The 25,152-nt window shown below is 42.5% G+C and overlaps 1 protein-coding gene across 2 annotated transcripts in view; it reads right to left on the reverse strand.

Annotated features, from left to right (window-relative positions):
- LOC110983236 (integrator complex subunit 4-like) overlaps window positions 1–25,152 on the reverse strand; it is a 144,104-nt gene that overhangs the window by 24,719 nt on the left and 94,233 nt on the right. For both annotated transcript variants that reach the window (XM_022242326.2, XM_087145891.1), the window contains 3 exons: window positions 20,878–21,011; window positions 17,714–17,865; window positions 11,236–11,329 (listed from right to left, as the gene is read on the reverse strand). In XM_022242326.2, coding sequence (XP_022098018.2) covers window positions 11,236–11,329; window positions 17,714–17,865; window positions 20,878–21,011 — 380 coding nt within the window. The remainder of the gene's footprint in view (window positions 1–11,235; window positions 11,330–17,713; window positions 17,866–20,877; window positions 21,012–25,152) is intronic.

Below are 25,152 nucleotides of genomic sequence, written 5' to 3' on the forward strand. Positions count from 1 at the left end.
GGAGGAGGAAACGACCAACAGTTTTGCAGTTGCAGGAAACGAGCTTTTTCTTGGTGCCATTTGCCCTAAACAGCTGCCCACTGATGACATTTGGAGGCAGAACATATACATTCATGGCCATACAGTGTCGTTTTTGCTTGTCACCAACTAGATCAGAGGTCAATATTCTCAAGCTGGATGTCTTCGACCTGCTGTATGTCCCTGATAAGACCCTCCAGCCCTCCTCAACTCGTCTGACTGGATTTTTTGGAGGGAAAGCCACAACTATCGGCCAGACTACTCTGCTTTGCCAAGTCAAAGGCAAGACCCAGACTTTACAGTTCCTCATCTTGGCTCAGGGGGAACCTGTTATTGGCAAGCATGCCTGTGAATCGCTTGACTTGGTGCAATGTGTCTATACTTTGCTCAGCCATGAGAGTGTTTTTGAAGGAGGGGGATGTCTTCATGGACAAACAGTCAACATCAAAATAGATGAAGCAGCCACTCCTTACTGTGTCACAACCCCTCATCATATCCCCATCCCCCTCACGCCACAATTGAAGGAGGAGATAGAGAAGATGCACAAACCCACTGATTGGTGCTCACCCATCATAACTGCGCCGAAAAAGAATGGTGCAATCTGCCTATGCGTAGACCTCAGACAACTGAATAAAGCCATAGTCAGGGAGAGATTCACCATACCAAAGGAAGTCCTGGAGAAGGTTTCCAGTGCCCAGATATTCTCCCTGCTTGATGCCAAACATGGCTTCTAGCAAGTACCACTGGCAGAGGCCAGCCAGGAGCTAACGACCTTCATTTCACCATTTGGACACTTTTACTTCAAGCGTCTGCCATTTGGCATCACGTCAGCTCCAGAAATGTACAAACGGATAATGAGTGACAAGTTGACCAGAATACCAGTCACTGTGGTGTTCATGGATGACGTGTTAGTCACTGGCCACACAAAAGAAGAACATGACATGCGACTTCAATGCGTTTTTGGAATCGCACAAAGTGCTGGGCTACAGCTAAACAGAGAAAAATGCAAGATAGCCCAAACAAAGGTGGACTTCCTTGGCATGAAGCTGAACAAGGAAGATAGCAGCCATTATCCAGATGGCACCACCCACTAACAAAGCCAAAGTTGTTCACAGACTCCTCACCTTTGAAAACCGTATTCTCTACCCCTCTTCCAGACAGACCTCGACAACGACTTGCATGTGACCTTGCAGAAGTCAACGATAGATACTATTTAGTGGTAGTGGATTACTACTCCAGATGGATTGAGGTACACCATCTGCACAAGCCCACATCACTGGCAGTAATCAATTACTTGAAGTCTACTTTTGCCTGATTTGGAGTACCTCATGTCATAATCGCTGGTAATGGCCTACAATTCCTCAACGAGTTTGACAAATTCACAGACTATGACATTCAGCACTGCACTTCCAGCCCTCACGATCCTCAGTCAAACAGAATAGCTGAGAAAGCAGTGCACGTCGCCAAAGCAATGCTGTACCAACCTGATCCACTCGGAGCATTGCTGACATACCAATCCACACTGATTCTAGGCCTTAATCTGAGTCCTGCATGCCTACTCATGGGTCGAAAACTTTACAAACCAAATTGCTAATTGCTCCCTCAAAATCTTTAACCCAATACCATCAACACACACCAGTATAAGGCCATAGATAGAGCGGGGAAGGCGAAGAGTGCATCCTACTTCAACCAGAAGCATGGGGCTCAGCAGCTGTGTGAGCTGAAACCAGGTGACCCGGTGTGAATCCGTAACAAAGCTCACTTTAGTCCGGTGGGAGAGGTGGCTCGAAACGCAGGCCCTCCTTGCTCCTTGGCTTGAATTTGTATTTGGACAAAACATGAGCCAACTTTCATTTTTTAGCTGAACAGATCAGGATATGAAAAAAAGAAAAAGTACTTAATTTAGTAAACTGACAAAGCATTGCAAATTGAACTGGTCTCTTACATCATTATTCACAGTATAAATTCTGGTGTTAGAACATGAGTAAAATATGTTCATTGCTAACACGTTTAAAGGTTTTTGTTAACAGCTTAAAGGGGGAGATGACGTATACCCATGTGTTGTCCGTGTTTGAACCATGATCGATCAACTGCACGTTCCAAATGTTAACCACTTCGGACCGGGGCATTTTTCAACGTTGAGGATGCTGGGCCGGCATGACTATAATTTTTTCCATTTTCAAAATCCTTCAACAATTCATCATTCCATTTAACAGTCGTTTATAGCCGCACGGAGTAATCTTCAGGCACTACTCTAAGTTGACAGCTGACCTTTATTGACGCCCGAATATTTCAGCCAGGCCTGCAGCCTTGTAAACAGAGCCCAGATTGTGCGGTGTTATACAGCTGTCTTTTGTTCACGAACCTGGCTCAGTGCACTGCTGACCTCTTTTCAATAGGGGCCAAATTAGCATGCAGCGGTGCTGTGTGGCTCATCGCTGCGGTGGTGGAGAGCTTTTGTCCCCGGTGGTAATCCGCTTGCTCTAAATACCCCAAACCCTGGTATACGGTTTCTAAATAACGCTGGATTATCACCACTTTTGAGAGCGAAAAATGCCGGTCATGCCCAGCAGCCTGGTCTTTTGTTCGGAGTACGGTCTTTTGTTACAGGGCCCTGTTTCCTTTGTCCGAGTTCGGAGACCCCGGCCACACATATAAACCATACGGCTCCGATCCCGGAGTCCCCGGCTGGTAGTGGTTAACTGCAAGGCGTGTGTCATCATGGCAGCCCCCATGTGACAGATCTGTCAAAAGGGAGCTGCCATAGATCCTCCAGCAAACGGTGAGCCCCTTCCAATATTCACTGGCTTAGAAGGACCCACAAACACAACAGTTTGCAAATCTCAAATAACAAAATGTTATTATCCGTTCGAAAAAGACTGATGGAAAATTGCCCCTTTGGCCACGTGGGCGCTGTCCTGAGAAAGAATGCTGACGTGATACCAAGGTTCTTCTTTGAATACATCACGAGCCATGGTTTGGTATCTGTTTTTCGTGAAAATAAGCAGAACACAATTAGCTCAAAATATGATATGATCTTGTACCCTGTAAAGGAGGAAACTCCCATTTGAGCATGTTGTTTTTTTCTGTTTTCACATATCCTACAATCATTTTGTTGAGTCAGCGTGTTCCAAACACAACTGCTTTTGGTCTGCAAAACACGGTCAGAAACTGTCACACCTCTGATGGTAAAATTCTAGGGAGCTTTATCTCCTAAACAAACTTTGGGGAAACAGTTTTAAAAAAATTATGTTCACATCAAAGTTGCTCGTGGATGGGGATGAAGAAGAGATTTATTGTTTGCATTAACAAATTTTATACATGGAAGTACTATATATGGCACGTTCATGGTGAGTTCTTTGATGTCTCAATGTGCATTGTGAATGCGTGTACATGTGTGTACATGCATGTACATGTGCATGAGTGAACAAGTCCAAACCAACCGAACCGAAGTTCGGCAAAAAATTTCCGAACCTTGTCCGAACCAAACCTTGGCACCCACTTGCAGCACTATCAAGAACACTGTTGATAGACTAAATCCACAGACCAGATCTCATTTACAAACAGACCAACTAATGAATTTTGGCTCATTTTTACATCTTTTTAATTGTGTGATAGACATTTTCTTTTATGTTGCCATCCTGCTAGCTTCCTACTTGTACTGCCCATTCTTCTGAAATATTACTTACACTGTCACGGCTGTGCTTTTGACGGCAACCAGCACTAGATGAAGGGTAACTGCATGCGCAATATCCGTTTGTTTTGTTTCTTCACTTTGTAAAGATGTTCATCTTCAAAGTTCACAATACTATGAACCATTTGAGGTGAATCTTACATATTTTAAAAATATTTTTCTTCTGGGCAAAAGGGTAAAAATACAGTGGAAACTGATTCAAGTTGGGTTCACTCAACCAGGAAAATCTAGGCCCACAGCTGCTAGATACTAAAACATCATTTTTTAATTCCAATTATTCAAGTGAAGTTGTGTTAGAGTTCTAACATTCCGACACATGCTTCGTCATCAGAGGGGGTCCATGAATTGCATTATCATTCATACTGGTGCATTTACAAAGGTTTCTGAAAGTCCAATGATTGCAGTTGCATTGAATACTCAAACGTCGGTATACATGGGACGCGGATTTGGCCCTCGATATCCAGTTTGTAGTGACAAGTCAAAGTGCACCACAGATCAGAGGCACCAGGGGCTAAGGGCTAATCCTGTACTTCTTGCTGTGCTTGCAGTGCTGAAATATCGGCCTACATCTTTTCTGGTACCAAGTAAAGACAATAAGCGGTGAGGTTAATATAAGTCGCTGTTGCCTTTTTCGTTTCAGAGAACCAGTTTGAAATTTGGAACTAGACTGTAGAATCAACACTGGATACTTGACAATCGCCCCTCACTAATTCAAGTAAGTTTTTACTTAGTTTGACCAAGCTAATGGCATCATTAGGTCATTGCTATTGGTGGGTGACAAGACAGGTTTTGTGAGTAATGCCAGGATGGTCCATTAAATCACAGAAAGGCGAACTGTCATGGTACGAAGCAACCAATACAACTTTGTCAGGCAGTTGTTTGTCCTGCTATACTAGGCTTTAGTCTGTAAAAGTCATCCATAGATGTGTCAGGCATTTCCAGGATAACAATGGATTGCTTCTTTTTCCAGTAATATCATGCTTTTTGCGCAAACTTTTTCGGCATAAGTGTATCTCCCTTCCAAAACGTGCTCCACTGCAACCAACCATTTTTTTGACAATTCACATCAAAATCCTCCAAACAGCAGTGTGGGAGGGTCTGCTATGAAATACCTAAACAAGAAGAACCTAATTTAGCAGATGTCCTTTCAGGTAGACGAAAAAGGAGGACACGTAGAACGATGTGCGTCATATGCATATTATGCTCAAGACACATAAAATACGTACTGTACACTTTCTGAACATAATATGCATATGACGCACATCGTTCTATGTGTCCTTTTCCATCTACCGTCCTTTCACGCCTTTGCCATTCGCTAAAACTTGATCAACTCTTGTGCTACAATGCAGAGGTGCTGCCACCATGTTTGTCCTTTTTTGGAGTGCAACATCTGAGCCAGAGTGGGGAGGACAGGCTGGCACATGTAGATACTGCCCTGATTAGTGTTGGGTAGTTCTAGAATTCTCAGAGCCAGTTCTGGCTCCAGCTAAGGACCACGATTCCGAGTTAGAACCGGCTCCGAAAGATATAAAGTAAAAACATAAGGTTTAAAAACACATTAAACATCTGTTGCTGCCCATGCCAGTGCCACTGCACTCACCAATGGCACAACAGACTGGCTTTTGGCCTTTCGTGGGCTTTAAGATTATCCACAGTGGGTATTTTGAATTTTTTTTTACCCTTTTGTAGACTAGTCATGGCTGGAATAAATCTGCAAAACGTATGTACAACCATGATACAACTCAGCACTGCTTTCTCCTGCACTATTTTCCACTCTACGTACATGTATAAAAAGACTTAATCAGAACAACAACCAATTTGCCGTTGCAAGTACATATAACTTTACCCATAATACAAATGGAATCGTCGACCATGCCATGGAACTTCATGTACATGTATGGCTGGATCACATGTACTTATTGAACATGTGCCAACGTATCGTAAATGGTCATGGACCATGCATAAACTGGTCATTCGTCCACAGTGGGCACACCAAAAACTCCGATACGTCCACTATCTTGTAAGCTATGCCGTTGCTCGGGTCCATGCATGGAACCGGCTCAGAAGTGAGAAGTTGAGAACCGAGACCCTCGCTGGTGCATCAGTTCGGGCAACAGCTAGGCTATTTCTTAACCACACAACGATTTTGCCTGGTGTCATACATGTACATGTATTTGCGGAAAGTACAACATGTATCACGCAAGTACCAGGCAAAATTCACCAATGTTGAAGTCACAGCCACATGTAAAATCACAGAAGAAGAGCCGCCCATTCCGATTTTTTTTGGATCCGCGGTTTCACTTGGAACTGGGAGCACCAAACAAGCCTAGCCCTGATGTCATGAGCTCTGAAAAGGCTGTGATTATTATCGTCTAAGGAGGTCGACCATTCAGGATTGGAGAACTTGATGGCTGAGATGGCCGATCTAGCTATGGTGTCTCTAGTTGCTAGCCGATGAGGTTTTAGTGAGGTAATGAAGAGATAAGATGTTGTGCCTCTCAATTTCCAAGTCCGGGTCAAGTACCATTTGAGAGTTTGAACCGGACCCTATGGCTTGTCATCAGGAGAACCGGAGTGCTTTGTGATGTCATGAAAGACGATTTTTGGCGGGTGGAATGATAGGTTCTTGGTGAGGAAGCCCAAGGCTGGGATGAAACGCACACCATGTGGTTCCCACGCCCATCTAATGTGACCGTCTGTGATGGATAACAACCACAGCTTGCTGCCTCAGCGCAGAGTGGTTATGGTGAGCAGAAAACCAGGTTCACTGAGGTGTGTGGTAAAGAGGCCTCACTGAGGGGCTCAGAGGGATGACCTGGAAGGAGCTAAAGGACATGGGATAGGTTCCAGGAGGGAATAAGCTGTCTTGAGGCTGTCTGTCTTGAAGGGGGGATGCTAAATGAACATACCACAAGGAAGGTGCTTAAGGTGTTGTTGTCCGGGAAACCACTGTGAATAGCTGTGATGGCAGATCGGTAGTTGAGAATGGTTGCTAACTTCAGTCCCAAGTTGAATAAGAACAGGAAAAAGTCGCCTACTGCAGTTACAGATGCCTTGGTTGGAGCCACATGAACCCTATTCTTTGCACCATGAAGTAAAAAGTATTCAAGTTAACTGGTGTGGATCTCTTGCAGGCACTTCAGCAGCTTCATTAGAAAGGCCCGCTGCACATAATGATCATTGGAAAATGGCCAACAGGTCACATGGAGGTCCGGTGGCTGAGGATAAAGGATGTTGGACTTTGGTTGATGGAGAAGGTCAAGTCTGAGTGGAAGGATGAGAGGGACCAGTTCTAGCAGCCTTGTCAATTGGGAGAACCACGGCTGATGAGGCCAGAATGGAGTGATGAAAGGAACATGGCAATGCCTCTTGCTTGATCTTGGACAGCACTGCCAGGATTAGGGATATTTGAGGAAGGGCGGAGGCAAGCATCCCTTCCAAGCTGACATGGAGAGTATCAGTCACCCAGGCGTGCAGGTGAGGGAACCTGGTGCAGAACATCCGAAGCTGGGCATGCTTTGGTGAGGCAAAGAGGTTGATATGTGGTTTTTCGAGTACCTTGAAGATTGACAATGCAGTGCAGAGTCCACTCTGTTGGGTGGATCCTTCCTTGGGAGAGGGTGTCTGCAATGGAGTTGCTGGTTCCCAGGATATGAGTTGCCTGGGTGGATGAAGTCTGAAATGGGAACTAAAAGGTTGATCGAGTCCCATCTGGGTCGGAAGTATACTAGCAGGTGGAGCTGGATGGGCCTCATATGAGGACGGCAAAAAAGTACCAAGTCCACCAGCTTGCCATCAGGCCAACGAGACGTAGCCATGCTCAGGCTGGGGCTGATTGGCAAGGTATGAAGAGACCGACACAATCCAGGAGATTGTCGATGCATTCAGGTGCTGGTGTGATGGAGAACCGCACCTAGGTAAGTCAGATTCTGTGTAGGACAGGTCTCGATTTCTCACGGTTTATAAGGAACACCAGACGGCTGGTAACCTCGCAAGTAAGGTAAGTGGAAGCTGCCGCCTCATCCAGAGATCTGCCTACAATGAGCCAATCGTCAAGGTATTGGCTTATCAGGACGTCTAAACTGGTATAGGTACCGGCAACAATGTTTGCCATTCTGGTGAAGACCCTTGGGGACATCAAGAGACAGAATGGCAGGGCTGGAAACTCGAAGGTTCTTTCATCGCGGATAAATTGAAGGAACTTGCAGTCCCATGGGTGGATTGGGATGTGAAGATCTTTCAAATCCATCGACAAAGACAAGGCTAGAATCGGCAGGGATAAAGTCACCGTTCGGAGAGTCTCCATGTGGAACTTTACAAGATGGATGAACCTGTTTAGTGGACCCAGGTTGACAACTGGTCAACACTTGCCAGGTTCCTTCTTTGGTGTGAGGAAGAACATTGAAATGAAGCCTACATTGCTGTCATTTAGGGGAATAGGGAAAATGGCATGGTTCAGATGAAGAGACTTTATTCCTGTCTCCAAGGCCTGCTGTTTGTTCTTGTTGAGGGGATTTGAGTTGGACGAAGAATTGGGTCAACAGAGGGGCACTTATGAGTTTGAAGGAGTAGCGAAGAAAAACAGTTGCGAGTACCCATCTGTTCGATGTGATGTCCTGCCAGAACCTTGCGTACATCTGTAGGCAGCCTCCTGCTGGCTCAGGAACAGAAGCCGCAGATGAAACAGGGTAGTCATCGGTGCCAACCCCTGAGTGGCCGGGAGTAGCACTGGGTGTACCCCCTGGGTCTGTGTTCCTGTTGTGATGTTTGCATGGGCTGAGAAGGGAAGGGCAAAGCAGAATTTGACTGGTGCCCAGCGGACAAAAGGAGCAAGAGGTGTTGCGGTACCCAAGGTGCTAATGAGGGAAAGATCTGATCTGACTGTCTCTGCAACTGGAGGCCGACTGCTGACGAGGAAGTGGAGGAGGTTCACAGAAACTGACCTGCGAATAAGTCTTTCCCTGTGTAAGGGGAGGCTTTGAATTCAGTTTCGACACCCTCATACGGAATATTTATCATGTCAAGAGCAATAGCTCTGTGGGAAGATGTAGCTAGGCAGGAAATCCACAAGAATTGCTCAAAGATAGAGTTGATGATTTTATCCAGAGCCCTGACAGCAACTGCAGCAAGGTCTGGAGAAACAGGAGAATTTTTTCACACGCATAAGAAAGGTATTTCATTAAGAGTGAAAGAAAAGCAGTACATTGGAGACCATGACGAGAGGCTCTATCCAACTTGGTTAAGGTACGATGTAAGTTCCAGGTTGGACTTGTCTTTGTTGAGGAAGGGGTTGTTGTTGGAAGACTTAGCTGAGTCAGAGGCAATTTTGTCTTTAGTGGCAGTAGGTTAATCCAGAATAGACAGAAAATTGGTGAAGTTGTTCCGGGGGAATTCGAAATAGGCTCTAGCGCTAGCCGGGTACTGTCACCAGCGTTTTGGTGGAGAGGACTTTGTACATTTCGATGCATGAACGGTCTAGAGGGTAGTTCTGGAGAAAGCGGTGCCGAGGCTTCCAGTCTGGCCACATGACATTTGAAGGAAGGGCGTGACTTGAGGTTCTCTTTGACCAGTGACGAGGCGGGTAGACCCAGGAGCTGAATCATGTCTTTCGGGAGTAGATGCAGATGAGCCTTAATAAGCAAAAGGCTAGCAGCAGAGTCTTTATCTTCATCCCTAGAAGACGCATCTTGAAGGTCTAACTGTGACTGGACCAGGTCTTACTGCATATCTTGAGTGAGGTCGTGTACAGGTTCAGATGAGGGTTGATGGTCTGCTGAATTATCCAAGCCTGCACTGACAGCCAAATGCATGTCTACATTGGTCAGAAAAGGTCACAAAGGGCGGATGTGAATGAGGATCAGCAGGCAGAGGGTTAAGATCTGGAGCTGTAGCGGACTGTGTAGGCTTCAGATTGAGGCCGCAGACCAATGAAGGGAGTGTCTTAAAGAAGGACTGGAAAGACGAGATGATAGCGGAAGAAAATGCATGTTTGGAGAATTGCAACTTCTTGCTGGTTGCCCGGCAGAAGATGAAGGAAGTTTGTGTTAGTTACGCATGGAAAACCTACGGTAGAATCTGCAGACGAAATCGGACGGGAAGAAGTGACAGAGGAATGGTCGACCTTGGGTTCATGTTTGGAAAAAGGGCCGCAGTATAGTGGAATCAGACGCAATCTAGCTGGAGAGCCCCAAGGAGAAGCCAAAGGACAGAATGACGTTTGGCAGCGGAGGTGGATCCACATTCCAATGGCGCATTCACCAGGGCAGTGTCGGCAAGTGGTAGGAGGTTGCCTTGGAAGTGCTATTGTCTGGTTCACACCTGGGTAACCCCGTTAAAAAGGTCTCAGATGCCAGTGGGCTTATGTGCGTCGTGGCTGTTTGGGCCAAGGGGAGAGACCTGGGCCAGCCTCCTCTGTGGTTTGTCTCAGAAGGCTATGGTGGCAGGCCTTGCGCTAACTGTTTTCCTGGCTAGCTCACTGGGTTGGCATGGTGGTTCATGTAAGAGCCCCTATGGTAGGCTTCGTCCTCCACACAGACACAAGCAAGGGAACCGAGGTGGAGGCAGCTCAGTAGACTGTCCTGCGTGTTGCTCAAAGGTGAACCCCCACGTAACTGTGTATCCGAGAAAAACATCAGCACCCTGATTAAGTTGTAGGAAACGCAACAATAGATAGGGGTTAAAAGGCCGTGCCTGACCAAAATCTTACTGTTTCTGAGCCAATATATTAGAATCACTTGGTTGACTCTATCAAGGTATTGTGTACAAGGAATCCCTTGTAGAATCAATGTAGGAAACACTAGAGGTACAGTATGCATATAAACACACAAAACAAGAAAAGAGACATGTACGGTCGTGATGCAATAAGGGCATATGGACGATAAAGAAGTGCGTCACAAATCATCGAAATCAAGGCAATGATACGTAAGGGAAAAAGGACACAGTGTAAAAAAATTGATTTATTTCTAATACATTACAGTTTGATCAGGTCACCACCGAAGATACAGCGAAATGAAAAACTCAAGAAATTTGAAGATGCCCAAATTGACACATCCATTAACAATGGCACTAAGAAAAAGAAGGATGAATAAGATGGTGGCGCTGTGCCACATTGTAGCACTAAAGAGCGCACTACAGTTGATCAAGTTTTAACGAATTACAAAGGCATGAAAGGAAATTTGCTTAAGTAGCAACTGTTTGGGTAGGATGAGTGCAGTGGGCTTAAATCGACGAAGCGTGTTATGACCAAGAAAGCAAGGTTTTGATGGAAAAGCTGATAAACAATTATTGAATACAGAACCACACTCAAACATGTATGACTCATTCTTTTTAGCTTATTTTAAATGTACCCTTTACAGGTGTAAACAAAACATCTTGGCCCCCCAAAACTCCAACATGCTAGAACAAAGATGCCCATGTGAAATTTCTGTGCGACATGAATGTAACATGCAAGGCAGTGGGTACTCAATACAGTACAGATACTGCGTGTATGTTTGCAGTGATTATAAATGGGACAAGAAACAAACCTTATTTAGAACTAGCTGGCACTGAATGTACTGAGCACAGAAGTCTGCACATGCTGACAGTCCTGGTTCAGCTGCACTTACTCTATGAAGATCCCTGTAAAAACAAACACGCACAGGTATAAAGAAAGTGACTGGTCATAATGAACAACATTTTTACATAAAGTCTGAAACAACATCTAAGATGGGAATACATGTATCTCTTGCACTGCTTGTGACCTCTGGGATCTGTTGATCTTACAGCAAATAATGGGTGAGCTTCAATAAGCTTTGTGGTCAAATACTTCCCATGTGCCTAGCTGCAATGTTTGCCATCTATTATGTCAAATCCCCATATAAGTATGGAGCTAGAGAATACTTATCAGTGAAGTCAAAGCATTCACCAAAGTGTGATCAAAAGTAGTGCACCCTCTATCTCACACAATGTATTGTGGTGCTGTGCCCACAATTTCCTTTCTTTTTCATAAGTGCTCCTACATCTGAGCCACAGTGGGAGGTGGGAGGGAGCGCTCTTTGGATAAGAATTCTTTAGTAGACTCGAACCACGATGAAGAGGGGAGTCTACAGCATTCATCTTACCAAAATAGCACCTACCTAAGCAGAGTAGCTTCATTATTTCCTGGTGGTTACTGGTAAGGACACATAACTTTGGGGGTTTCAACTTTAAAATCCTCCATGACCGAAAACTATAAATAGAAGGTTTTAAAAGGGGATGTCACCCACTTCTAAAGACAGATGATGTTGTTTTAGGGGGCATTCCTTTCTGAGATGGAACATGTGATGAAAGTCCTGCTGTCATCGGCGGAGATGCTGCCTGAGTGCAGGACATCTGGCAGGTAGCAAGAGAAGTTGGAGGGACCATCAGGGAAACCACTGTGGATTTCCACAAAGGTGGAACAGAAGTTGTGAATTGTCACTTCCATGAAGCCCGAGTTAAATAGGTGCAGCAGAAAATCTGCTACTGCAGTCACAGATTTGTCAGATGAATCCAGTGACTGTTCCCTCCACCATATAGCAATACAGTGTAGTCTGCTGTTGCCTGTTGTCTGCGTGTGGCCATGGAGGCAGTGTCTCTACAACAGCCTTCTGCTTGGGAGGCTCACTGCATAAAGGCCAGTATGTCAGGTGGAGATCCTGCCTGACCGCAGTTGTACGATTATACCTGGTCGGTGAGGAAGAATCAATGTTTGCTGGATCAGGCACCAGGTCAACCTTGGAAATGGATGCCATGGCAGGAAGGGGGTGACAAGAAGAACTGGTGATTGTTCTCATACTATCTTCGCCAGTATCCTGGGGATTAGTGATGTTCAGAGGGGAAAATGTAGATAAAAATGCTGCCCAATTTGCACATCAGTACATCTAGGACCCATGCCAGTAGGTGTGTAAATCTGGTACAGAAGAGTGCTAGTCAGTTTTTTTTTTTTTCTAGGTCCATGGAGTTGCACGGAGTGGGGATTTGGACAGGAACATCCTTGGCTGATTTGTGAGCACCACAGAGCTATATATAAAGGTAGCTTGCTAACTTCTAATTCTCCATGTTGAGAAAATTTGACACCAGCCTGGGTGCAGACATTATGAACCCATGTACATGCTTGCAGAAACATTCGAAATAATGTAATCGAAATGCAATGCACAAGTACAACATACCTGAACGTCAGCGCGTCTTTTGAATAAGACACACACGTACAGAGTAATAGCACATATTTATTTACACCCACAGCTGATTATTTTAAAAGGAGTATTTCCCTAAACATTCGAGTAAAGTAATCTGATTTCGTATGCATGTCTTTCGATGGCCGTTTTCAATGAATAAATTCAACTACATTAAAACGTTGTTCCCTTAATTCAGTCAGTGTTAAGTGAGTTGACGGCTCTGGAGCAGCAGCTGTCGTGTGCATCAGATACCAATAAAATCAACAGTGCATACGCACCCACGATTGTGTTTTGTGGCACAGAGCAAGATGAAACACTCATTTAGTGATTGTTTGCGTATCGGCTTTGTTGATGTATTGCTTTAGAATACAGATGCAGATATGCAAATAGCCATACAAAAAGTTGTACAAAATTTTGAGTTTTCCATAGGTTTGTGCACAAATATAGATGTGCCCAGCAAGCATCACTTTGAACATGAGTCAGTGCTGTAGTTTTTATATATACATGTAGCTCCATTGTGATCACCCATATGTCCAAAGTGATCTCTTACCAGAACCCTATGTAAGATCTCAGGCAGCCCTCAACAGGTTTGAAAATAGGGGCCTGCAGCCCTGAAGCGAAAGAGTCATCATTGCCATCCCCTAGAGTACCCTTGATGCTAAAGTTGGTGGACAAGGTGTGGGTGACAGGTTGACTGTTGCAGTTGTGCCACAAGTGTAATACCTGGTGAAGGTCTCTGCGACTGGTGGGTGTGGTTCTGAAAGGGCTTTAACTGTTTGTGAACTTTGGAATGAAAGAAGGTCCCAGTCTGGATAAGGCCTATGTGACTAGTGTGAGTAGTTGACAAGTCACCAATATCAAAAGGTATTGATGGTCACGACTATCAATATCTCCATAGTCGACTAGTCGTAATGCGGTGACTAGCCGGACTGTGTTACAACTAGTGGTCGAAACTCGTAGCCCACCCCCACGACTATTCACCTGTATGTGCCTAGAACAAGAACTAGTGCCCAGTCCCCGCACCACGTGTGACGCAGCACTCACCTGTTGTGTGCAGTGCATCTGCACGCTGATGATGCACAATGCACCAAGCCCATGTACATTTACATTAAGTTTGTACACCGAGATTTGCTCAACTATCGTGCACAATGCACAACTTGATAGTTGTGAGTGACCACCAATATCTTGTGTCCTTTCTTGATGGTATAGTCGACTAGTCGCAGTAGTTGTGCGGGCGTAGAGCCGGTACATCACCGCTGCTACTTGTCGTGTCTGATCCGTACATGATTGCATAAAGTGTGAACAACGTGGGCATGAAGTTGATTTTTTCTTGCTTGAAGATATCATTATTCATGAGCGACGCCATGCATCTGTGCTTTAAACTTTGGATTGTTATGTTTTAGGAATGTGTGTTAAATATAAAAGGTTTGTGTTAGATGTACACACTGTCTTCTTTATTAACATTTATTCTGAATGGTCTCAGATCCTGTTTTCTTGCCAGCACTTTGTTGCGCAAAACAGATGCATCTCAGTTTACGTAATTAGCAGGTGCTCACTCATGCGTGGCATGTTGCATATGTACAATTGCGCAAAAAGCACTGAACCACTATCAACCTATGTAAAGGGATTTTCCAAAAATTATAGAATATTTAATTAATTTAAGGGCAATTTTTCAAAGTGGGAAGTTTTTTTGGTACACCCTGTATAGAAAATGGAAGTCTCCAAGTCATGTGAATGTGACTGACCATCCACGACGTTTCTCACCCATCAACATGCATCATGCGTGTTTGTAGACCCCTTAACATTCAGGTAGACAACTCTATGTATGCTGCAGAAGCATACTTGTAATGTACATGTACATAAAACACCAGGAAAGTGACGATATTGTGGTAAAATAAATCAGTGTCCTGTATGAAACTCGTCCGCCAAAACATGTAGGAACAATTCCTTTTATGAAATATCAAGAGTTTATCTTTTCTATTAGCTACATGTACCAACAACAAAGTAGTTTGGATGTTAGCTGTCGAAATAGAGACTCTCAAAAGTGACAAAACCTTGCACTGATCATTTGTAAAAATATATCTACAGCTGTTGATTCTTAAAAATGTACAAAAAATGAAGTCATGATGACATATTGAGCAGTTTAAGCATGGCTGCACTGTGCATGTGGCAGGCCTGCATGCGAAATGAACCACAAACCTTATGCATATCGCAGCGGAATAAAATTTCTCGAAAATTCATGATGCTGAATGGTGGTATTGCCTCTTGTAAAAGCAGTACAAGCTTGATATAGAGACATTAAAACACTGAATACATACACTGAAAATATATTCTGTGGATAAAACCTGCCACTAATTCCCTTCTCCATCAATGTTTATTTGATATTTTTACGAACATCAGACTTGACAACTGTGAAGGCAGCCCGCAGTGGTGGTGTGATGTGGCCCGGCCATTAACTGGTCCCTGTCCTCCTCCACTGTGATAATCACAGCATTGTGTCATGGGTCTGACACCAGTTGGACATTGCTGAATGTAAAATTGTAAATGGCATGTGCTTTTCACCTCCACAAAAGTTGTTGATTGCATTGTGGAAAATGATCAAGGTTTCCTTCCAAACAGTTGTAGCAAGTAAGCAGAGAAACAAATAAGGAATATCAACAGCAATTTTGACGAAAGTTTTTTTCTAAAAAAAAAACAGCCTCATATTTCGTTCACAAAAGCGTGATATCTAACCATACAAATGAAATGAGGAACACACAGTGTTACGTTGTCCAAAATTAATCCAGTGCTTTGTTATGCAACCACAAACATGGATTAAATGGATAAAAAAACACTGCTAATAGTCGCAACTAGTCGACTAGTTGCGACTACGAGTATTTATTGATAGTCACCACGACTACTGAAATTCACAAGTCGCCCACACCTAGTCTGGATGCTTGCTTGGATGTGAAGTATCAAGTATTGACAGTACCTTTCTACAGGCTGAGCTTCTTTTGTGGTGTCAATTCGTTTTGCATCAGCTTCCAATAACTCTTGGAACTGGACGTTGAATAAGATCCTGTGGTCTTGCCTTCACTCCCCTCATATGGGAGGAGCACAGTGTCCAAGGCATTTGTGCAGCAGGGGAAGTTACTAGCTGGAAGATTCTAGTGAATGCAGTTCTTCATCGAAGCACCCGAGAGGTATTGCCATTAGGTCAGAAGAGATTGGTAATTGTTCCTCACATGCGCAGACCAAGTATTCCAACAACAGCAATTGGTAAGAATGCATTTGCTCAGGTATCATACGAGAGGCCCATTACAACTTTTCAAGCACATCGTCCATTTGACTCTTTGCTTATCAATAAGTCCTGATTTGGGATTATCTTTGTTCTGTCAACTGCTAGCTTGTCCTTTGCCTAGTCAGGCACTTATAGAACCTGCAAACAGTGATCAAAATCTGGAATAGCACAGTATTCATTGCAAGTGCGGTCTCCATGCATTCACCTCCACAAGGTTTTCTATTCACTCAGCACTGAGTTAATCAAATGCAAGCTGAGGAAAGACAGGAGTTTTCTTTTCTAATGGGACAGTACACAGCTTGAAGGACTGACACCTTATCGGGTTATGCTGTGGACAGTAGTTCAAGCATATGTCCCGTGTCTCTTTGTAATATGCAAAGCTAGGTTTCATATTACAGACCACTAACTTCCAGTGACTCTTCTCAGTCTGATGAATTGGCCAAATTAGCAAGGGGCTGATGGCCTTGCAGTGTCTCTTTCATCCTCCATTTTCAAATCAGAATATTGAATTGGTGCTGAGGGATGAATGGACAGTGCAGCCTCCCTGATTGATTTGGGTGCACACTTTCAACATCCCAGGTTAGAGGAAACAATATTCTTTTTCTTCATTCTTTCTTGCTTTATTTACAAATACACATACTCTTTCTTTCACTCGTGTACAAACCTTCATACAGAGAAAATAATCTAAAACAGAGCTTTGACCCCTGAACTAATCAAACAGAAAGACTAGCCTGCTCAACGGTCAACCCTAGGAAATCCGTGTGTAGCCCAACACAGGGACTAATTAAAAAGCTGCAAATTTTTAAGCAGAGACAAAAAACACTAACTATAGCTGTATTCTTATCTGTACAGAATATACAACACAAATGATCAATATCGAACAGTAAGCTATCAGCAAAGCATGGAAACGCAAATAATTCAAGTAACTGCACACATACATGTCCATTGCTATGATACAAAGAAAAAGAGATTATGAGCACCGTTTCACTATACATCGTGGTTGATAGATGGTGCACTATAGTTGATCAAACTTTAGAAAGTGGAAAACATGCAAGGGGAGATGCTAATTGGGTAAGATGAATGCTGAAGCCCTGCATAATTCATGATAAAACATACAGACAAATGAAGATGCATCCTATCACTTAGGCCAATATTGTGCATTCCATAGTGATACGGTGTTAAAACCCCATTAATAATTTGTTACTCAGCTTGACAGGATATAGAAATGCATCTGTTGGTATTCAAGAAAGAATTTATTTTCAACTGATTATTTGCAATTGCTAGGTTGAAAGTGCTGCATCTCTAAGACATTTTTGTAGCATTACAAATATTGCATCAAACATAATGAATACACCTCAAAATGCAAAAGGCCACTGGGTCTGACCTTTAGCATAGACACACAGTACAACTCCTTTTTGCTAGTTTGTTATGCAATATCCATTTCTCTGGAGCCAATATTCACTTCAATACTTCACGTATAATCTCCCATTCTTCAGATGTCTGCAAAAAGCATGGAACACGCTGAACATCACAAATGTATACTCCTACCTGATAATAAGCTGCATAAGACTGACCGCAGACTGTCTACTCATAGTGTCTAAATGCTGAACATTTTCCAGAGTCTGGGCAAGGAAAATACCATGGCCCTGCTCATCACTAAGTGGTCCATGTGATGACTCCAAACTCCTTGATGATATGTACTGTGAGACAAGAACATCAATGAGTAGTATATTACCCCTCTGAATACAGTAACATCTGAACTGATCACAAATTGCAATGTCATCATAAAAACCTCGGGGTGATTCCTTGATGTCCAAGATATCTTATCTTAGCCACGCTTAAAATGAAAGAAATACTTTAAAGTACTCATCACCAACGTGATGCTCTACACACTATTCTAAATATTCTACACTGTACATGTATTTTAAGGAGAGAAGACCGTGGGGGTGGGGAAGCACGGAGCTGCTTCGGTTTAAAAGGGTTTTCAAAAAATCATTGAACTAAATTGTTATATAACGGCCCCAAATGGAAATAAAGCAATGGAAAGTTTACAATCCATGTCATCTTGATACATGTCGATGACTTGTCATATAATTTTACGACTATCAGATGAAATCAATTTCCATCTCGAACCTTATCCTTTCTAGCTATCTGCAAAGTTCATCCAGATGGGGCATGTACTTAACAAGATATTGGGTTTAAATGCCCCTTTAATGTCACGTACATGACTTAATTGTCACTAATGACTTCATTGTCACATCAAATGAATTTGGGTCTAAACCCTTCATCTTAGAGCTACACACAAAGTTACAGCCCAATCGGACATGTACTTCACCAGGTATAATGCTCTAAAGAGTCCTTTAATATCATGTGACTTGTTACCTGAGGACGTAATCATCACATCAAGTCAGTCAGGATCTAAAACCCTTCCCCTCCAAGCTACACACAAAGTTTCAGTCCAATTGGATGTGTACTGCTTAGGATATAGCACTTTAAACAGTGCCCCTTTAATATCACATGACTTGTCACCAGATGAAGTCATAATCACATGAGGTCAATCTGAGTCTAAAACCCTTCCTATTCAAGCTACATGAATACACAAAGTTTCAACCCAATTGGACATGTACTTCACGAGATACAGTGTTTTAAAGAGTGCCCCTTTAATATCATTTGACTTGTCTCCTGATGAAGAAAAAATCACATAAGGTCTATTAGGGTCTAATGTATAGGAAAGTTTTCTAGCTTGTGGCCTTGATGTGTGCCCCTAACGCAAACTCAGTCAGATCGACAACAGTGCAAAAGCAGTCTTCCTATTGGAAAACATGGAAATAAATAAAAAAATCTGGTTAAATCTGAATCGCTAACAAATGTAGACAAGGTCTGTGTGGTCCCCTTAAATGTGCAGTTTTTCATAGCCAAGAGTAATGTCTACATAACAGTACCTTTATTCAAAAATTAAAAGCTGTATATTCAAATACTCATAAAGAACCTTTCATTTTGCAGTAAAACCAGTCTGCATTTAAGGCAACATGAATGTCACGAACGTGTCCACATGTTTCTTCCATTCAAAATCCATCAACATACCTTTCAGTGTACATCCAAAACACATTTTCAACTGACAAATGTGGTACCAAATTGTTAATTATGGGCACAAAGTAAACTGAAGGTGGAAAACGGGAGGTTAGTTATCTGGAAACTAGTTTTGTTCAATAATACAGAACTCTCTGTACCTCTCAGAAAGGGGGAGCCATATTGGCCCGGTGCAATACAGCAAAGGATGTCTTAATACTTAAGAGGGATGATGGTGAGATGAAAAAAAAAATCTCCATTTGTAAAATGTAACTTCAAATTAATCCAAATTCTCTTTTAGCCTATGAATTCATTTATTTACCTCTTATAAAAGTTTTGCGCTTATCAAAAGCCTCTTTACCATAACGTGAACTCCTACAACAGTTCCATGTGCCACAATCGTAACATGCATGCCTGCATCACACATAGTCTTTGTCAATACACACTACTTATGCTTGACCTTGCACCCATTAACAGACGTAATATTAAAACAAACTGCACTATACAGTTTGTTTTATTATGAATTGGAATGTATTACTGTATTATACTGTATAATTTGCCAACTACAGTCAGCCTACCATCCTTGGAAAACAGTACAAAATTTCTGTTTGCACACAAAGAAAATCAGTATTCCAGGAACACAGACTTCGTAGCTAGACTTAATTCCAAGCATGCAATTTTAGGATTATTTGGCAATCCCCATTTTGTGAGCTTACTAATGGTGTGCACCACCTTTAAAGTTGTTTTTGAATTACAGATGGTATAAGCACTGTAAATTCACTGAGGTTGGACACAACTTCAGCAAATTTTCAAGACATCAAATTCATCTCTCACTTGCATCAGCTTCCAGCATGAACCAGTCCCATGTACATGAAAAATACATATGAAGACGTCCAAAAATTGAAGACCTGTCCTTGACATGTGCATTTGGTTAAAATCAGCTTTCAACTTATTCAATCTAATTATCTTGTTGAGGATACTACATGGTAATCTGCCTAATGAAGAGCACCTTCACTTCTTCAGTTCTTGTACTAGTATTTCCCAAAAGGATGAAGGTCGAAGCTAACAATCATGCGACTACCAAGTGACACTCCAGATTTTTCTATGCAAGAACCACTCCCTAAGTGTAGCTTATGTTTTGCTGTTTCATCTCTATCAATGATATCTATACACTGAGGGTAGTGGAGCTTGGCCTTTGCTCACAATATAAATTCCATTTTTTTCTAATCAAAGGCAGTAACACCTTAACCAAACTTACATCAACCAAGAACGACATTACCTTGAAATGATAGACTAATAGCTCATTACCATCACCTCACCATCAAATGTCTATGGCCAGGGAACAATTTCAAGGTGCTGCTTACCGTTAAGCAAATTTGTTTTTGCTACCCATAGCACAAAAGTGTGCTTGACGGTAAGTGTATTTCACGGACAACATTTCACACTGGTTGAGCTTGGCACAAAAATTGCATGGGCGTTTAAAGAGAATCAATCCATGGTTACGTCTCTATTAAGCTAAGCAAATTTTTCTCTGAGAGTAAGCCTTTTGCTGTGTTTACTGCTTACGTAAATTGTGTGATTAGCAGTAAAGCGAAATTGGGCCCACTATTTTATTATTATTTTATTTAACTATTAACTGTTACCTTCACATAAGGCACAAGGTGGGGTAGGCTATCTCTCAGGTATGAGTAATGTCTGATTGTATAATCAGGAAACAAGGATACCATGGTAGGGCATTCTGCTGCAGAATTCAAAATAAGAATCATCACACCAATATCTACAAACAAACATTAAGGACAAATCACATATGACTGGCTCATTATAAAGGAAAACCTGCATTTTTCTTTAGATTCTTGTGTGCTAAAGCATTAAACTATTGTCAAAATATGCAAGACCAATTTAACTAATTATGCTGTGATACTATCAAATGTATGCCATCCAGTGTTATATATTTGAGACCACAATGTCAAGACTGAGACCAAGGCCTTCGAGACTGAGACGAGGACCGAGACCAACTCTTGCAAGACCAAGACTTCCAAACCGAGACTTTTGCCTGTTGAGACTGACACTTTTGCAGACTGAGAAAAGACATGGTCTTCCGAGACCAAGACTGAGACTATTGCAAGACCAAACACTGAAAATGTATACTATTTTACAACAAAAATAAATGAAGACAAGCAACATAAGCCCATGAAATTATACTTACCATATAAATTAAGAAATTAACATATGCAACATTTCATTACAAATAAATCGATTAAATATTTCAAGACTCAAAACTTTTTAACACAATGCAGTTGTGATAAGCTGCAGACTTTTGATGTCAATATCATTAGCAGGCAAATGGTTTAATTATGACCATGAACTGCCAAGCCTATTTTCATTTAATTTCAACTAAGGTCACAAACGGAACATACATGTACTCGATTGCTTGGAAGGAGATGTTCCCAATAGTAGTAGCCACAGAAATATGGGGTTATGAATTAATCAGGAAGCAAGTTGTATTTTTTACGGATAATATGTCGGTTGTGCACATAATTAATAAACAGTCATCGCTATGCCCCCAAATCATGGCACTTTGCGCTAGTGTTTGAAATACAACACATGCTTCAAAGCGGTGCATGTGGCCAAAAAAACCTATAATTGCGGATGCATTGTCTCGTTCTCAGCTTCACAGAGTCAAACGGGTTGCTCCAAATGTGAGAGCAGAGCCAGTTGCTTTACCCAAATGGCTGTGTGAGATTAAGCCCATAGGCTCATGTCCATGTTGCTAGCTCCTGGCACCACAGACGCGTACCAGCGGGCAGTGAATGTGTTTGAAGATTTACCGGCTAAGTGCACTTAGCACAAGGGTGGCCTGTCACAACGCATCAAATCTTAGCCTTCATTGCAGCTCTCTCCTGAAAGGGAATGGTTTCATCTTCAATTGCGTTACATGTTGCAGGATTGGCCTTTGTCCACAAAAGCCATAAATGGCAAGACCCGACTCAGCACTTTTTAATTAAGAAATTGTTATTAGGGCACAAAAGAAAACAGGAGAGTGCCAGGCGCCCGATCATGTGGGACAAATTGACACAAAAAATACCAACACTACCAGCAGTATGCACTTCTGCTAATGAGGCATTGCTAATCAGAGCTGCTTTCCTTTTGGCTTACTTTGGGTTCTTAAGAGTGGGAGAATTCACCGTAACTGGCGAAGTGGGGTAAACGTACCAAGTTCTCGCTCGATCGGACATTGAATTATCTGATGGGCCTACACTACTTGTGTGCATTTGCTATTCCAAAACAGATCAACAAGGGTGAACAGTGACCCTTAATACCCCAGCATGCTGAGGGGGCCGTGTTTTCGCACACTGCGGCTGTTCCTTCCACTCTGTTGCATAACTTAGTCCGCAATCCTTCAGAACGTTGTGTACCACCGAGGGTGGCTCAAAAAGAATTCATCACAGAACCCTTGATAGGGTCAGAAATTACTTAACTAATTTTGAGAGACGTCAGTTAAATAACTCTTAGAACCCACCTGGGGATCTCAGCGTCCTAGCAAAGTTTGTTTTTGACTGATAGGTGTATTTATCAAATGAAGGTCCAGATAGACCAATTGCTGATTTTAAAGCTGTCATTCAAAGTGCAGGGTCGGTACAGTGAGCCCCAAAATATTCATGCCTCCAGTAAATTTTAAATGTCTGTCAGATAAAGTTGTTTTGTTTTGGCCCGTCCACTTGTTCCTGTAGCCAAATAAGAGTGGCCCCAAATCAGACAAAGTACAAATCAGAAAAACTTAGGTTAGATTGTATATTTTAAGGAGTCACATGTAGTTAGATGTTTGTTTCTGAGTCACACCCTGATTGAGCAAGCTTTAAGTGAGAGCTTAGCAAAGTAGTCAGTCAAGAATTGTTATGAGTACAATTATTGTCATGTCATTACCCCCTTCGCGACGGATGACGGTAAGAGCTGCCGTAAAAATTGAGATACTCAGTCCGCTTTTCAGCTATTATTCTCGGCCCACGCTCGAGCCAACACGGTGAAAGAAGGCATACCCTGGCTCTTGTATATATGGTGATTGGCCTTTGTGTGTTGCCAAGAAATGAAAAGGCTGAATTTGCATCAAAATCACCAGCTTCACAATAGTCCCCACTTTGAAAAGAGGCAACAGGAATGTGGAAGCGCGAGTAGAGCCGCATGCCACCGAACAATGAGTCTTTTCACTGTGTAATTCAAAGTGTGCAGAGCACGCAGGGCGACAAACCGAGACTTTGCGATTTGGCAGGTGGCCTTATTACATTATTGCTATGTGACTAGAAGGAATGCATTGTTGAGTCGAGTGCTTTGGAGTGACACAAGTGCTAGTTCAGGGAGCCACAGAACAAGCTCAAAGTTGGAGCTTAGCAAATATTGAGTTTGAGAATTGTTATGAGAACTGTTATTGTCACATCATTGGGCTACATTATTGTTAATTTGTGTCTAGAAGAAAGGCACTGTTGAGTTAATTACTTGGAGTGATGCATCTTGTAGTTTATGGAGCCATGGAACAAGCTCAAAGGTGAAGCTGGGCAAAGTATTGAGTTTGAGAATTGTTAGGAGCACTATCATCATCTTAGCAGTTGACCTAAGGTCTGCATGAAGACTTTAGTTTGGGCATTAATCAGATTGCAATGCTTCAAAGGTTCAGTGATGGGGGTTTAAATACTACATGGGTAAAACCTATTGGGCTACAAGCTCAATGTTGGAGTTTAATAAAAGAGGGCAGTTGAGAATTGTATGGTATTATCATTGAGCTCATAGCATTGTTCCACGACTAACGGACGAGCAAACGGACGAGTAACTATTGCTGAGGGTGCTGGCTTGCGTTCACGGGTTGGCATTTCAGGTTTGCAGTCACCCCTTCCTTGGACTGTTGTATTGTTGCTAATTCCTATTGTGGCCAAAATGTGTACTGTTGTATTACTCCTTGCACTGGCAAGGATTAAATCTTCACATTTGGTAAAGGCTTGTTAAACCATGCTTGTCGTCTGTACCGAGCGAATAATTAGAATGCTGCTGAAATAACCACAGAATTTGTCTCCAAGAGTGATTCTTTTCACGATATGATATGATCCTTACATTCATGCTAAATGTCTGAGTTTACCAGTGATGCTACTTTAATGATCACTGGACTGGTTAGAATGTCAGTTGGCAGAAAACAATCAACGACTGGTATAGTGAATGAATGTAAGAAATGGTCATTTTCAACCTGAGTGACCCCACTGATGTGAACATTAAAACTTTTTCCATGAACAAAAACTAGAGAAATAGATATCCAAATAAGATCTTGACTTATTGAGATGAAAAAAGAGGGAAAGAAAAATGGCATCAAGTTTAACATACTTTCAACATCGACATGCACTTCAAATACATAAGAGGTTCTTGTTGCACTTAACATGAGAGTTTCAAGGATTCAAGCTGAAATTCTGGCACAGTAAGGACGTGTTACAATTCAATCTGTGCTGACCACACGCTGAACCGGAGCACTCTGGTGCAAATAAAACTGATACTTCCATGTTGCTAAGTGAGGGATATTTCGTGTGGCGCTAATGCCCAAGCTTGTGAACTCATTTTACATAACAGCATCACACCAATGCAGAAGCTATCCTGCATATCTCTGAAATAGTCTTTGTGCAAACATGCCTTCTGAACAGTGTTTCCTGCCCCCTTTACTGCTCCCTGTCAGCTCCATGTACTTCTCAAAACAAAACCACTACTGCCAATTCATATGATGTGACAGTGCCCTGATGTTTCTCCAAACTGAAGTTTTTGAAGCTGATGATGTCACAAAAGGTAGCACATAATGTAACAGCATGTAGCATATGAATGAAAGCATGCAGTAAGCCACATGCATAGTAATTACATGCACATTGTACAAAAACACATGCAACAATCGG

Source organism: Acanthaster planci, linkage group LG14 (genome assembly GCF_054643075.1).
Source record: "Acanthaster planci isolate LZ-2023a linkage group LG14, COTS_SCS, whole genome shotgun sequence".
NCBI classification, from domain to species: domain Eukaryota; kingdom Metazoa; phylum Echinodermata; class Asteroidea; order Valvatida; family Acanthasteridae; genus Acanthaster; species Acanthaster planci.